This window comes from Brassica oleracea, chromosome C8 (genome assembly GCF_000695525.1).
Source record: "Brassica oleracea var. oleracea cultivar TO1000 chromosome C8, BOL, whole genome shotgun sequence".
Taxonomy (NCBI): Eukaryota; Viridiplantae; Streptophyta; class Magnoliopsida; order Brassicales; family Brassicaceae; genus Brassica; species Brassica oleracea.
The window spans coordinates 14,231,353-14,248,756 of record NC_027755.1 but is presented as its reverse complement, the minus strand read 5'-3'; the positions used below and the strand labels follow the sequence as shown (position 1 = coordinate 14,248,756).

General features: G+C 41.0%; 1 protein-coding gene across 1 annotated transcript; it reads right to left on the bottom strand.

The window, feature by feature from the left end:
- Positions 1 to 12,797: 12,797 nt before the first annotated feature.
- Positions 12,798 to 13,329, bottom strand: LOC106310812 (monothiol glutaredoxin-S4-like). The gene has a single exon (XM_013748037.1). The coding sequence runs from the start codon at positions 13,169 to 13,171 to the stop codon at positions 12,866 to 12,868; it is 306 nt and encodes a 101-aa protein (XP_013603491.1). The 5' UTR covers positions 13,172 to 13,329; the 3' UTR covers positions 12,798 to 12,865.
- Positions 13,330 to 17,404: the final 4,075 nt, after the last annotated feature.

The following is a 17,404-nucleotide window of genomic DNA, read 5'->3' as shown; positions in this document are numbered from 1 at the left end:
TAGTCTGTTGGATCAGACTTGATAGCACTGAACCATGGCCTTGACCGGTTCAGGAATGGTGCCCATGGCCTTAGCCGGGCTGTTCATGATCAGGATCCATATGGTCCGGGTCGATTCATTGGAATATGATTATGGGAATCTCTTAGTTGGGAATTATCATGAGTTTTAGTGAATTTTAATTAGTTTTTAGAGTACTTTCGAAATTGGTCAGATTTGGGTCTGATGAGTAATTTGATGATTAGTTATGGAACTAGCCATGCAATGATAGATCCTTGTGTTAGGTTATCTGATCATATGCTTGTGTGTTATGATATGTTTGTCACTTATGATTATTGATCATAAGGATCGTTAGTTATCAACCTTGGTATTGGTAAGCTATGTGCAAAGCATTGGCTAAGAGCCATGATGAAGAGTATAGCTAGTACTTGGTGGCATGGACCATAAGTACTGAGCTTTGGTGTTTCTATTTAAGAAAGGTTGTGTGTTATCTGATCTTGGGCAAGGATGGATGACCTGATCCATTGGTGATGGAATAAGGTGTCTGCTCTGATTGATCAAAGGATGCACCGGATATTAGAGCAAGATTGATCGGCTCCATTGGGACATGGTTCCATGGCCGGTTGGGTAATTGTGAAGACTCATCAATTCTGAGTCATGCGGGGTGGTTGGTTTATTGACTTAGGATCTGATGGGCATTTGTAATCCATGAGCTGGACTTAGTATCACAAGCTGATAAGGCAAAAGGATGTTGGATGATGCATGAGCCGTGAAGGGCCAAATGCATATCCTTAGCTGTTTGAAGACTCTCAAGGGTTACTTAAGTTTGTGGGGATGGTTGGCTGAATGACTAAGTACCTAAGGAAGTTGTTTTGAGTGTAAAGGAGCTGGACACAGTATATGGCAGCAGGCCATAGCTCGGTCTTAGCTCAGTTCGAGTGTGACAGCTCAATCAGCTGGTCTACGAGTTCATTCAGCTAAAGCAGCTGGGCCGATGAGCTAACAAGCTCCGTGGATGTGACTAAGGTATGATCTAGTAACTCTAGCTTAGTTCTAGATAGAATGGATTAGGGGAATGGAACCTCGGATTGGTATGACTAGGTTTGGGTTTAGGATCGACCTTCGAGCTAGTTGGTAGTTGGGTAGACTTACCACAGCTGACGTGATTCGACCGGACAAGTATTTGATTGGATTTAGTCCAATGGTTAAGTAGAGATTATTCCGCTGCGTATGAGTTGAAATGATCTAAGCTAGGGAAAGACTAAGGTAGTCTTAAGCTAAGATCTAAGTTGGCCCTCGCCTATGGGAGATATTATAGATAAAGGGCGAAAAAATTAGAGGTTCGGCCAGGAAGTGGACCGAGCGACGTGAGGCGTCGACCGCGGCCTAAACGGCCGGGATTGGGTCTTACAAGTTGGTATCAGAGCATGCTTGAACCTGTTAAGGACAGTGCTCAAAGATGTTGAATTCCAAACCGAAATTATTTCTGGAAACTGAGATGACTTGGAACCTTAGCTGTGGTGAGCCAAGTGAGAGTTGAGGTAAGATTGGGTTTCATGCTTGTGAACGGGGAAGTTCCAAGATGAGCCGGCTTAGCCAAGATGCACTCTCCAAAGGCAAGACCCTGAAAACAGAAAGGTTAGTTTATCTAGTTATTTGGGAGTAATAGACGGATTGGACGATGGACGCAATGCAAGATCTTTGTATGGACGACCTTGACAAGGGAAGTAACATGGACCAGAGAGTGGCTTAGGTTGAAAGAAACGTGCAGCACTCTCTTGGAGGTTAGTGTTACTCCTTTGTGGCCGTTCAAAACAAGTGAGCATACGCGGTGTTCATGTCGGTCTAAGGGAGACGCTACATGGCTAGTACATGAGTGGGCTTGTGATCAGATGGATCAGCTTGTACTCAGTGTAAGTCAAGGTAGGATTCCTTAAAAATTGAGTGAATGGAATGGATCAATTCTAAGAGGAATTGGAAACACGATGTTAAGTATCTTAGTATGATGAGGATTGAGGTATACTATAAACACTTTTGTGAATGGTGTGGGACGTTCACAGAAGTGTGATGCTTTGGAGATTGGTATGGGACGTTTTCCAAATGTGTGATCAAACCGAGATCCTACTCATCTAAGTACTAGATGATAGGTGGTGTGGAAACACACGTACTTTTCGATACTGGAACTGCACATAGTTTTGTGAGTCCAGGAATGATCGGAAAGGGTTTGTTCCAGATGGGAACATGGGGTGTCTTGTCATAGTGAATGCGGCCGTTGGTCAGTTGATGGATTGACTAGGGCTGGTTAGAAACATCCCGGTATTGATCACAGACAGGGTAATGCCTGCCGATCTGATTGTTGATCACAGACAGGGTAATGCCTGCGGAACTTATTATTGTCCGCTGTTGGGGTCAAAAACGATCACGATGAAGTTAACATCCAAATCCCCATAAAAATCAGCTTGAACATTTTTCACGAAAGTTATACTTCGTAAAAAGATTCTTTACGAAGAGCCTCGCGGTAAAATCTTGTTCAAATCTCAATCGAACCAAATACCGATTGTCCAAGGGAACGGACACGTATCCGAACCGACCACGGGAAATCTCGAGTATGGCAATCAGACCACGGACAAACCAAGCTCGGTCGCTACGTAGCGACCGAGCTCGAGCCAAAGCTTGGTCGCTACATAACGACCGAGCACGCACACGGCTCGGTCGCTACGCTCAAGCCAAAGCTTGGTCACTACGCACGGCTTGTTCATTACGTAGCGATCGGGCTCTCCCAAAATTTAGATACGACATGAATCCATGCATTCTCGTCTACTCTTTACTGCTATCTTCAGTAGACCGTGGCTAAATCATTCTATGTTTCCCGTCACGCGAAGTCATCAGTCAAAATTTACGATAAAAACCGTGGGAAGTTTGCTTTTATCGAAGAAACCGTAATAAACGTTTCGAGCCAAAGACAGCCCAAAGAGACCTGAGAAGAAGCTCGAAGCCCACTTACGATTTCTTAACCCAAAGCCCATAAGTCGTATGACGGTTTATGCTTGGTTCGTAAGGCAAGATAAATTTCAAGTTTCCACGGATAAATGTGAAGTTTCCGAAAATAATCACGAAGATCGGGAAAATGGAATATCTCCATTTTTAAGCTATGACGGCTTAAGGGCAGAAGGGGAAAAGCGTAAACTGACCTAGGAGCAAGTATATAAGGAGTCCTAGGCGAGAGGCACCATGGACAACTTTTTAGACTCAGAATTCTCTGCACTTAGAAACTTTAGGCTTTATTCTCGACAAGCTCGGTTTCTATGACTGGCACTCAATTACTAGACGAACTCGCCCAGGCAGTTCGATCTTTTGTCCAGATCTATCAATTGAACTACGTTCGGCTTGATCCTCGAAAGGGGTACGTAGGCAGCCTTTAAGAAGGTTCAGTCCGAAATCAATCAAAAACCTTTTCTGTATCTTTTTCGTCTTTTGTTATCGAGCTGCGACTCAACTAGGTTTAAGCTTTTAGGCCACTAGAACTAGGTAACTTTCTAACAGCCTTTGCGGCCAAAGCTTTTACGATCTCTTGTAATGATCGCAAAGCTCTAACGCGGATTCGAAATAAGATCTATTGTTTTCTCTAAACTCGTTTGTTATCTTTTTATGATTTCCTCATCTATTTGGTCACTTGTCGTTGGCTCTCGCAGAGATCCGGGACCTCTGGGAAATTAGGGTTTTCCTAGTTTCCTAATTTAAACCTAAATCGACAATGCGAATTTCGGGTTACGGATTACTCTTACTCATGGCCACAAAATGCTTGATCGAAACGATGTCTGGATATTTGAAAGAAAAACTCGCAGCACTGACTGCTCCTATGGCCAACGCTTATAGATCCGAGACCTCTGGGAAATTAGGGTGTTCCTAGTTTCCTAATTTAAACGTAAATCGACAGTGCGAATAACGGAAAAACCTTAGATTACTCGCAGAAAGAAGAAGAACATGAAATAGGGTACGCAACCCCCACGGTTGTACTTCTTCTTGATAACTTTCGGAGAAACAAAGTTGATTTCTTGAAAATCATTCGAAACCTAAAAAACAGTTGACGGAGACGAAACAAAGCAAAACGGGAGATCGTTTCCCTCACTGCTTAAACGTTTTCTGAAACCTAAGATTTCATAAAATACTTAAGAGTCGCTTCCATGGTAACATAAATCGTTGAATTCGAGTTTATTACGGAAAAATTTCTCAGAACTTCCTCGGATCAATCCTGCAGAAAACGAGAAAATTTCTGATTAAGTTGAGTCGCAATAAATTAAGCTCGTCACAGCCAAAGTTTATGGTACTTGAACCCAAAAACTAAAGTTGCAGAAGAGCCGCAAAACATTACTTTTCCGAAAAAGGGCTCTTCCACAGCCGAACTCGAAAACATGTTTACGAAACAGCTTTCGTAAAATTAAACTCATAATAGTTTTGCGAAATAACTTTCGTAAAATTAAGCTTGACAACATTTTACGAGACAGCTTTCGTCAACCCGAACTCGAAAACATGTTTACGAAACAGCTTTCGTAAAATTAAACTCATAATAGTTTTGCGAAATAACTTTCGTAAAATTAAGCTTGACAACATTTTACGAGACTGCATTCGTCAATCTGAACTCGATAACATTTTAAGAAACATCACTCGTAAATTTAACCCAGGAACATTTTTTACACAACTTTCGTAAAACTAAAATAATGACATTTTGCCGAATAACTTTCATAAAAGCTTGACAATATTTTCCGAAAACAGCTTTCGTAAAATTAAACTCGACAATGTTTTACGGAACATCATTTGCAAAGTGAAAATAGTTAATATTTTATGATGAGACTTTCGTAGGGTCGTAAAGCTCAAGCCAAGCTTTCGTAAAGCTTAAGCCAAGCTCGGTCACTACGTAGCGACCGAGCTCAAGCCAAGCTCGGTCGCTACGTAGTGACCGAGCTCGAGCCAAGCCCGGTCGCTACGAAGCGACCGAGCTCGAGCCAAGCCCGGTCGCTACGAAGCGACCGAGCAAGTACACGGCTCACTCGCTACATAGCGACCTGTCAGGCCTCAAAAAAGATTTTCCTTTGCGTTCTCTTTTAAATCCCAATCGAAACGCTTTTCGTTTCGTCTCAATCGGAAATTCCGTTGAGGTTTTACGACGAAAACAAGTTAGACTTGTCTAAACTTCTTGGCTTGCTCCTACTCGCTACATAGGGACCTGTCAGACCTCCAACTCGTTACATAGCGACCTGTCAGGCCTCAAAAATATCCTCCTTTGCGTTCTCTTTTGAATGCCAATCGAAACGCTTTTCGTTTCGTCTCATTCAGAGTTTCCGTTGAGATTTTACGAAGAAAACAAGTAAGACTCGTCTAAACTCCTTGGCTTGCTCCTACTCGCTACATAGGGACCTGTCAGACCTCCAACTCGTTACATAGCGACCTGTCAGGCCTCAAAAATATCCTCCTTTGCGTTCTCTTTTGAATGCCAATCGAAACGCTTTTCGTTTCGTCTCATTCAGAGTTTCCGTTGAGATTTTACGAAGAAAACAAGTAAGACTCGTCTAAACTCCTTGGCTTGCTCCTACTCGCCTTTACCTCCATCTTTGCGTTCTCCTTATAATCTCGATCGAAGCATCTCGATTGGAGTTACCATTGAAACTTTATGATAAAAAACCGCAAAGACAATTGTTTTCTCGCATGAATTCAAATTAATCGTATAAAACTGCAACGGTTAACTTAACACCTTAGCCGCCTCAACTATACGATTATACCTTTTTATAAAAATTGACGTCGTATCTAAGGAGAAGATAACAGTCAAGTTCGGAAGATAAATGTCAAGTTTCAAAGGATAAACACCAATATCGAAAATGGCGAACATACACGAGAAGAGGAAGGGGAAATAAGCAAGCAAAACCGGGAAGAGACAAAACTGCATCTCCGAGAACACTAAGGTATGTCCGACTTGTTTCAAGATCAAAACTTGGAATTTTTGTAGGAAGGTACTAAGAAATAAAACGCTTTTGAGACTGTCATAGAATTTTAGGGAACTTAAAACTTAGGTGGATAGTCTAGTGAACTAAGTCTTAGGCAATTTTTCCTATTACTCTTTAATTGCTCTTGCAGATCTTGCTAACCGATCTAAACTCTCGTAAAATCGAGAAACGATTGCCACGCATAGTTAGCTTGCTTCCCAAAAAAGAAAGAACTAGAGACACGAACATCGTCTTAAAATCGATCGTTCTTAGCAACTTTCTTAAAAACCGACATATTCCAAGTTGTCAACCTGAAAACCACCAAGTCGCAATCCTAGTGTCGTCTTCAAACCGACCCGGATTGTCGATCATTCTATTCCTCAAAAAAAAAGGGAGCGAGTAGGTATGTATACTATACATGCATACTCCCTTACTTCAAAAACTTTTTGCCTCAACATAAAAAAAATGCTTTTGAAGAGGTAAATTCTCGCAGCGATAAGCAAAAAACACTTAGGCAATCAGGTGCCTCAATAAAATTGTCCCAATAGGCAAACGGCAATCTAAGATTTGTCTAAACACCAGCAACATATCTAAAACATCACGAACATAATCTCGAGGACTATACATCACCTCTTATCGCGATCATGCGTTTAGAAAACTTGTACCAATATCAAACTAAAACTCGACGATTAGCCAAAGTCTGGAAGACCCTTGCTAAAACTCCATGAGTGATTCCAAGGAAATCTCACCAAAGATCGAAATCAAAGTAGAAACGCGTCCCGTAAAATCTGCGGAAACATCGCTACTTTGACATTTCTGATTTACTATCATCGTAGAGCGCTGGCTTCTACGTTTCACTTCCCTCGGATATATCCGAGCAGGAAATAACCTCGAAACTGACTCTGCACGGGTTCTGGGTCGAGACTCTTAGGCTTCGTCTCCCTCGGATAAAAAAGAAACAATTTTCATACGACTAAAGGAGGCCTTATACGAAATATTCGTCGTATAACTGAAACCTAAAGCAAAGATCGTTTTCTACACCCATGGGACATATTAAAACATGAAAGCTCCGGCTTACTTGGCCTATCAATCTCGACAGACGCCCTTTAGCCCTCGGCTAACTACGCCTTCCCGTAAATCCTGAACCAGAATTCGGCATCCCTTTAAGGAAAAATCGTAAACTAACACGGCTTTGGTATTAAAACAAAAGTGTCGTGGTTTAATCCTTTACCAACAACGTCCTTGGCTATAAAGCTAAGCACAGCCTTCATGCAAAAACAATTGAGCGACCACCGCTCCAATAACCTGACGGCTAAACAGTAATCCACAATTTGTCTTGAAACGCCAAATAACGATTACACAAATAATTATCGTATGACCCAGAAACGGGAATCATACGGTAAATTCATCATAACAAAACTCAGTCTTAACAACCAAACAGTTAACGGAAAGGTTGAACTTGTCAAAAATCACCAAGTTCCATATACTACGATTCACTTTAAGCCCGCTGTGTTTTACTCGTAAAATGCGGCATGTAAGGAAAACTCGTAACAGAGCTCCTAGAGCTATACGAAACATCCTCAAATATACACGAAAGAAATCTCGGAAGGCCAACACCTCACAAAGCACAGTATAGGAGGATGCCTCTTTCCAGGGACAAATTTACGCGACCTCTCGGTCCTAACTCCTCGATCGCAAATCAAATCCAAACATGAACACCAATTTTGGCTGCAAACATCCGTAGACAAACCAAAATGTTTCTCAAACGCAGGGTTAAGACTAAACCCTTGCAATACCGCATAACATCTTCAAGCCCGCAAACATTTTGAGCACGAAACGCGGCATACGAAAGAGAAACCAATCTTCAGCATTGCGAGACGTTGCAGACGCTAGAAGAAACATTTTTCGACAAAAATACCTTCCTCGATAAAAACACCATCTTGGAGGACCAAACAATCATACACCCTCTTAAAACACGTATCCTTCGCGAAGATTCAAAAACGGTAATATCTACCAATATGTTTGTTGCTGATCATAACAAACTCTTAACAGTCCTAAACAGACTTAGCCATCTCGTAGAGATAGCTCTCATACACCCGACACAAGGGTAATAGCGCTATAAAAGAAATCCAAAATTTTGGTCAGCACTTCCAGGAGACTTAGAAATTTTCCTTGGAGAGATGCTCGGTTCCAACCATACAAGTCGTATAAGCCGAGAACCTATCGCGGACTTTAAATCGGTATGGAATCAGGTTGAAAATGTAACGGGATACGTAAGCCGAATTAGTCATCGCACCACCTAAAACCAGAAGTAAGCCTAGGTCTTGCCTTAAACCCAGCGCACTGGTCTCTAACATCTCTAGGCATGATATCAAAAGATACGAGATCCCAAAATATGTCTCTTCGCTTGTATTCCAATGTTCTTGAAATTCCGAAAAGCAAAATTTTCGTAGGTTCTCATCTAAAACGAACAGTGAATATAACAATCTACAAAGAGTTAGATATGAGATGACAACTCATACTCTTCCCTCTACAATCGAACGAATACAAACATGTTCTTAAAACGCGAAACACAATTTATTAAAAAAGTCGCAAAGCGGCTTGGATTTTAAGCCACACGCTTTCAAGTCCTGAAAGCATAAATACGGCCACAGTTGGCCAAAGGAAACATCCAACAAAGGTAGTTTCAAGGCCGACAAAGGTCCGATATAAAATGCCATCAACAGCAACATGCTTGATAATCTCTACATGACACATAACTAAACCGTAAATGTCTCATTAGAAAACAGATCGTAAGCATCTTAACTCCAAGATGAACTACGAAAGGCTTGATCCCTTCGACAAGGGTACGTAGGCAGCCTTCATAAGGCGCAGCCCCAATAAAAAAAAAACTTTTCTTTATATGCATAAGTTTTTCTTCTTCAATGTTTGTCTATGAATCTTCGGATACGAACTTCGTCCAACATGCCTATCTTGCCTAACTCGCCTAACCGCACGCTAGAATCTCATCAACGATCCACGATTCTAACGGGCAGGTGGGCTAACTGTTGGGATAAAAAACGGTCACGACGAAGTTAACATCCAAATCTCCGTAAAAATCAGCATGAACATTTTTCACGAAAGTTATACTTCGTAAAAAGATTCTTTACGAAGAGCCTCGCGGTAAAATCTTGTTCAAATCTCAATCGAACCAAATACCGATTGTCTAAGGGAACGGATACGTATCCGAACCGACCACGGGAAAGCTCGAGTATGGCAATCGGACCACAGACAAACCAAGCTCGGTCGCTACGTAGCGACTGAGCTCGAGCCAAGGCTCGGTCGCTACGTAGCGATCGAGCTCGAGCCAAGGCTCGGTCGCTATGTAGCGACCCATATATGGACCTTATCATTACTGGGAGTATATGATAAGGGCTTGATAAAGGCGTGGGTTGGAGGATCATGATAGAGAAGGAACCAGATCCTACACCATCATGTATAAGGTAACCGGTTTTATGATTACCTTTTGGATTACAATTTTGTTTATTGTGGAATTGATCATGGCCAAGTATGACACGGCCTTGATGACTATATATATTATGAATGATTATGGTGTAGTATGTTGGATCAGACTTGATAGCACTGAACCATGGCCTTAGACCGGTTCAGGAATGATGCTCATGGCCTTAGCCGGGCTGTTCATGATCAGGATCCATATGGTCCGGGTCGATTCATTGGAATATGATTATGGGAATCTCTTAGTTGGGAATTATCATGAGTTTTAGTGAATTTTAATTAGTTTTTAGAGTACTTTCGAAATTGGTCAGATTTGGGTCTGATGAGTAATTTGATGATTAGTTATGGAACCAGCCATGCAATGATAGATCCTTGTGTTAGGTTATCTGATCATATGCTTGTGTGTTATGATATGTTTGTCACTTATGATTATTAACCATAAGGAACGTTAGTTATCAACCTTGGTGTTGGTAAGCTATGTGCAAAGCATTGGCTAAGAGCCATGTTGAAGAGTATAACTAGTACTTGGTGGCATGGACCATAAGTACTGAGCTTTGGTGTTTCTATTTAAGAAAGGTCGTGTGTTATCTGATCTTGGACAAGGATGGATGACCTGATCCATTGGTGATGGAATAAGGTGTCTGCTCTGATTGATCAAAGGATGCACCGGATATTAGAGCAAGATTGATCGGCTCCATTGGGACATGGTTCCATGGCCGGTTGGGTAATTGTGAAGACTCATCAGTTCTGAGTCATGTGGGGTGGTTGGTTGATTGACTTAGGATCTGATGGGCATTTGTAGTCCATGAGCTGGACTTGGTATCACAAGCTGATAAGGCAAAAGGATGTTGGATGATGCATGAGCCGGGAAGGGCCAAATGCATATCCTTAGCTGTTTGAAGACTCTCAAGGGTTACTTAAGTCTGTGGGGATGGTTTGCTGAATGACTAAGTACCTAAGGGAGTTGTTTTGAGTGTAAAGGAGCTGGACACAGTATATGGAAGCTGGCCATAGCTCGGTCTTAGCTCAGTTCGAGTGTGACAGCTCAATCAGCTAGTCTACGAGTTCATTCAGCTAGAGCAGCTGGGCCGATGAGCTAACAAGCTCCGTGGATGTGGCTAAGGTATGATCTAGTAACTCTTGCTTAGTTCGAGATATAATGGATTAGGGGAATGGAACCTCGGATTGGTATGACTTGGTTTGGATTTAGGATCGACCTTCGAGCTAGTTGGTAGTTGGGTAGACTTACCACAGCTGACGTGATTCGACCTGACAAGTATTAGATTGGATTTAGTCCAATGGTTAAGTAGAGATTATTCTGCTGCGTATGAGTTGAAATGATCTAAGCTAGGGAAGGACTAATGTAGTCTTAAGCTAAGATCTAAGTTGGTCCTCGCATATGGGCGATATTATAAATAAAGTGCGAAAAATTTAGAGGTTCGGCCAGGAAGTGGACCGAGCGACGTGAGGCGTCGACCGCGGCCTAGACGGCCGGGATCGGGGCTTACAGCACTCCCATGCCCACAAAATTACCACTTCAGCTCTATAGAGTTCCACATCAGGAAGAGTTCTTCACAAACCCCACCTACTTCTACAGCTTGGTGGGTAAACTCAATACTTCACTATGACAAGACCGGATATACAGATTGTCTAAGAGGTATAGGATCCCTTCTTCATTTTCAGAATCACAGACCAAAACTTCTTCAGAATGATCATCTCTCGCCTCTTGATCATCGTCATCAGCTATAAATGTATGTTTAGCATGAAGAATTAACTGTCGTTGCTCAAAACTTAAACCGGCGGTGTCTCTTAAGGTTCTCTGGTGAGTCCTAATCAGATCATCAATTGAACTAGATCCGTCAGAGATGTCCTGATCAGGACTTGAGACAATTATTTACTTTCCCTTTCTCAAGCATCTACGAATTGAAGATATATCTCGAGAAATTCATGGTGGCAGCAAACGAGGAGACATAATCATAAGGTCTAATTCCTAAGGGGGCGATACGATTCCCGACATTTCTTGGGAAACGATTCCACTTCTTTGCTATATCGGGGTCAGATTTAGGATTAAACAAGTGGTTAGAAATAAACCAGGATTCATATGGTTCAAAATTAAACTGTCGGATTCCATATGATTGCCGATATGTAAATTCCAATTTTCTTGGAAGACATGCGCCGAGTTCTTTATTCTCAGAACCCACTTTATAAATTCATGAGATCGGGTTCGCCTCTCACAATGAACTGGGGGAGACTTATTGTTGCAGATGGGTTACATCCCTCAGATAATGCCCATCGAATAAACTGAACTCAGCCCAGATCAGTTGAAGTCGACACACAGCTAATTTGATGTCGGCATAAGTTTAGACAGACTTATATAAAGAGACGGTTGAGGACCAAGAAGTCCATTAGCAAACATGCACACTTTTCGGCACAGAAATCAGGGTTTACTTTGATCTCCTTGTTCTTGCCTATTTGACCTAGATCTCATAAATTCTTATAGTTCTCTTGTAATTGTCTTCTTGATCATCAATAAACGTCTTTCAAATAACTCATCATCAAATTTGTGCACATTTTGAGTACGTGCCAAGTTCAGATTAAACACCAATCTAGTGCCTCGTGATCTAGGCTGACGCTAGTTGCCATTATTGAACGCTACGATCTTTTGAAGAGAAAATGGAGAGCGTTTAGGTTAGAGAGAGAAACGTGAAGAATACAGTTTGTACTATGTGTATAAAATTTATGGCTTGATATCTTTAATATCTTGCAATCGACTGATGTAGCAAGTATAGAAAGCTAATGTAGTAAAAGTATACAACTAACAGTCTAACATAAACAACGGTTTCGCCTTAAAAGTGTGTATGCCCCAACCCGCTTATTTGCACATGTTCCAATATATGAGAAAGAGGTGAGACAATAGCCTTCTACATTGTTAGACTGTTAGTTGTTTACTTTACTACATTACCTGCTGATATTCAGCTTATTGTCTCACCTCTTTCTCATATATATTGGAACATGTGCAAATAAGCGGATTGGGGCATAAATTGCCTACATGTGCTTTACCGCATCTGATTTTTCTAAAATTCATGCATGCATGCATTTTATTATAAATATAATCATGGAAAGTTAGAAATCCAACACTAGCTGATTTTATTATAAGATAAGTATAACCCCACATTAACAAAATAGGTATCCCCATATAACTATCTTTTAAAAAACTTAGATAGATAGATAGATAGATTTTTCAAGAAAAAAAAAACTTAGATAGACAAGAGAAACATATTCATACATTCATATTATTATTTTAATTGATTCATACATGTATTGTGCTATTGTCAGTTTTTGACTAGTCTAGTACATTATAGATGATTAAAGTACGTTCTTAATTAAGTTTATATTTAAATCAAAGCCCCAACGCGTTTAAGCATCGGAACGAGAGAACGATTGAGATGAAGACTCATAACTTGATTGGCTCCACCAACGAGCTGCCCTCCTATGAACACCACCGGAACGGTTGGGCTGCAGCCGAGCTGAGCCAATACCTTCTCAATCTCTTTTCCTCTGCTGATCTCGTCTAGCTCATAGATCGTCGGGTTGACGCCGAAGTCTAAGAAGAGAGTCTTGATTGTGTGAGACATGCAGCAAGAGTTATTGCTAAAGATAACTACCGACTTTCCGGAAATCATCTTCTGTAGCTTCTCCATTAATGTTATAATGTGAAAGAGTTTTGGAAGCCTCAAAGTATCAAACTGAGTGTCTTGATTGAGATAAGAGATATACTAGGGATGATGACTATTGGAAAGTTGAAGAACTTATAATAGGGAGCTTGATGTCTCTTGGTAAAGATAAGAAGTGACTTTGATGAGTTTCCGTGTTTGATGTATTGAAGGGTCTATAAGGGTCATTTATATAAGGTACGTAAAGCTGTCATATTGTGTTTGATGTAGCACTTTTTCTAGAGAATTCACTTTATCCCGAAATCTAGAATTTTAAATAGAGAGCACATTTTAAATAATAAATATTAAAATAGTGGGAGTATATTTCACAGCGAAAAGAATAAACTATAAGTTCATTCGGTAAAGCGTACATAAAATAAAATGTGAGGAATATTTGCTACGGAAGAATCAAGTACGGCCATATATTTTGAACGTCTAAATATATATTTTACCACATTAAGTAAACTTAATTTTTTTTTCCTTCGAACAGTTGTTTTATTACTCAAGCTTAGAGATGGTCTGAAAAACCATACCATAACAGAATAACTAATGTAATACAATTATCTATGGAAAAATTTTGTTATCTTAGCTAATGAATTAGACGATACATTTTCCGAACGAAGAACAAAAACAACCAAAAACTCCATGTATCTGTTTTCAACTTCATAAAATCTTTCAGCTCAATAGAAAAGTTCGGTCATGCTCCGGGATCTTTGAACCATTAAGTACACTAAATTAATGTGATACTGCATGCATAGTGCATAGTGCATAACTTTCATTTTCTTTTATTTTCAAAATTAGAAAGTTCGGACCTATTGGATCTCAAATAACCCCAGGCATCTAACGTTGATTGTAATATTGTATTAACCAGAAAAATTTGGATTCGGACATGTGTTGTGTGTTGACCATTTAAAAAATTTTGTGCTTTATGATGCTCTGTCTTACCTGTTAGGAAATACGCGGTCAAATTTTGCGGTAAACCAGAATTTATGGGAGCGAAAAAAGAGCACACACACAAAATTGTTAACGGAGTTCGGCCAATCTTACATATGTCTCCGGACCTGCTCAGATCTTTTATTATCAACCCGGGAAATTTTTACAAGCTCTCAACTCACACCCCGATCCCAAACACACTCAAGAAATTACTCGTAATTTCTTAAAGAAAATTTTTGTAGAAAAAAAAATTGTTTTTTTTCCTTCTTCTTCTCTTCCCTTGTTCTCTCTCTGTGTTTTCTTGTTTTGGGATGAATAAAATGGTTCACCATAGCTCTCCTTTTATAAGCATGAAGAAGGTGTTTGGTGAGATCACAATCTTTGACAAAACCAACGTCAACAATTTCAGCTGCCTAACATCACCGTCCATTATGAAACACGTGATGTTTGACTTACAATCTCCCACTTGAAGACTGATTTCAATCTGTCTTCACACCTTGACAATGTAGCAGGTCTCCCCAGCTTTTTACTCCAACAAGCCAACTAAGGTTGCACACAACCTCAGCTTATCATACGGCACGACCTTCGTCATCATGTCTTTCGGATTCTTGCTTCCTGGTATCTTTACAAACACCAACATTTCATCTTCTAATGCTGATCTGTTGAAATGATACCAACGATGTATGTGCTTCGTCCGAGCATGGTAAACCGGATTCTTTGCTAAATCGATGGCACTTTTACTGTCACAGTACAACACACTTTTCTCTTGGTCATAGCCTAGCTCTTCTAGAAAAGATTGTAGCCATATCATCTCTTTTGTTGCCTCCGTTACCGCAACATACTCAGCTTCACAGCTTGATAGAGATACAATTTTCTGCAACTTTGAAACCCAACAAATTGCAGTACCGCCAAAGGTGTAGACATACCCGGTTGTGCTCTTCGTGCTGTCAATGTCACCTCCATTGTCAGCATCAACATATCCCTAAAATCCCGTCTTAGACTTCGTGAAACATAGCGAGAAACTTGGATTTCCTTTTAGATAACTGAAAATCCACTTAACGGCTTCCCAATGTTCCTTTCCTATATTGTTCATAAATCTGCTGACGACTCCCACTGCATGTGCAATGTCTGGCCTTGTACATATCATCGCGTACATTACGCTGCCTATAGCAGAAGCATATGAAACTTTATCCATATATTTCATATCTTCTTCCGTCTTTGGAGACTGTTCTCTGGATAACCGAAAGTGACTTGCCAGGGGAGTACTAACTGGCTTCGCGTCATCCATGTTAAACCTCTGGAGGACTTTCTTCACATACTCCTCTTGTGATAGCTTAAGACCTTCCTTGCTCCTACTGATTCTCATCCCTAGAATCTGTCTTGCTTCTCCAAGGTCTTTCATCGCAAACTCTTCTGAGAGTTTCGTCTTCAAGCTATTGATCTCGTGCAAGTCTGCTCCTACTGTCAGCATGTCATCGACATATAGGAGCAATATCAAGTAGGACTCTTCAAGCGTCTTGAAGTCCGACACCTTTAATAAAGCTGTCGAACTGTTTATACCACTGTCTTGGAGCTTGTTTTATGCCGTACAAACTCCTTTTCAGCTTGCAAAAAAGGCTTTCCTTCCCTTTGATCTCAAAGCCTTCGGGTTGCTTCATATAAATTTCCTCATCCAAATCACCGTGAAGAAATGCCGTCTTCACATCCATCTGTTGAAGATGCAGATCTTCTTGTGCTACCAGCCCAAGAACCGTTCTGATGGTCACCATCTTGACTACAGGATAGAAAATTTCAGTGTAGTCAGCGCCTTCTTTTTGTTCGAATCCCTTCACAACAAGCCTCGCTTTATAGCGCTTACTCCCATCAGGTTCTTCTTTTATTCGGTAAACCCACTTGTTATGCAATGCATTTTTCTCCTTAGGCAAATCTGCTATCTCCCACGTGTGATTGGATAACAACGAGTCCATCTCGTCGTTCATTGCAAGCTCCCACTTGATCGACTCATCAACTTGCATAGCTTCCTCATAACATTCAGGCTCGCCTCTGTCTGTGAGCAGAATGTAGTTGATTGATGGAGAAAATCTTACTGGCTTTCTGATGATTCTGACCGTCGTAACTCCGTGACTGGTGTATATGGGACCACTTCAGAATCATCACTTTCTTCAGCTTCACCACTCTCGTCTTGAGAGATTTCTTCTTTTGCTGTTGCGGTATCCTGTGGCAACTCCAGTGTAAGGATATCTTCTAAGTCAACAGCTCCAGGCTCTTTCCTCTCTGGGCCTTCTCTTTGCTTATCCTTTTACAGCACTTCTTCGTTGAACACGACATTCTTGCTGCGGATGATCTTTCGGTTTTCATCATCCCAAAACCGGTAACCAAACTCTGCGTTACCATAGCCGATAAAGTAACACTTGTTGGACTTCGAGTCAAGTTTACTTCTTGCAGCATCATCATAAGCTAAGCATCCGAACACCTTTAGATAAGAAAGATTTGCTTTTTTTTTCGCTCCAAACTTCTTTAGGGATCTTAAATCCCAGCGGTACAGACGGTCCTCTATTTATTAAGAAGGTTGCGGTATTGATTGCATCTGCCCAAAATGTCTTTGGCAATCCACAGTGCAATCTCACGCTCCTTGCACGGTCATTCAAGGTTCAGTTCATCATTTCCGCTATTCCATTCTGTTGAGGCGTTCCAGGAATAGTCTTCTCCATCTTGATCCCATTATCAGCGCCATATCTCTTGAACTCGTCGCTGATGTACTCTCCACCATTATCAGACCTTAAACACTTCAACTTGAAATTCGTCTCAATCTCAACCGTGGCTTTCCATATTTTGAAAACCTAAAACACTTCATGCTTGTTCTTCATGAAGTAAACCCACACTTTTCTTGTGGAGTCGTCGATAAAGGTCACATAGTAGTATGAACCTCCCAGCGATGCAACAGGAGCGGGTCCCCACACGTTAGTGTGCACCAGCTCTAACTTCTCAGATTTTGGCTCTCTTCCTCCTTTAGAGAAACTAACTCGTTTATGTTTCCCAAGGATGCAACTTTCACACATCTGATGATCCACCGTCTTCAGATCCGGAAGAGCGCCATTTTCCACCATGAGTTTTATTCCTTTCTCACTCATGTGCCCCAACCTATAATGCCACAACTTGGTCTGTTTGGCATTCTCTTGGCTTGTGTGGCATTCTCGACAACAGCAACAGTATCTTGATAACTCGTCGTCATATAAAGAGTGCCTCTTTTATGACCTCTAGCCACCACCATGGAACCTTTCTTGACTC

Excerpts from the sequence above, each read along its gene's own strand:
- LOC106310812 (XM_013748037.1), bottom strand. The coding sequence starts at position 13,171 with ATGGAGAAGCTACAGAAGATGATTTCCGGAAAGTCGGTAGTTATCTTT.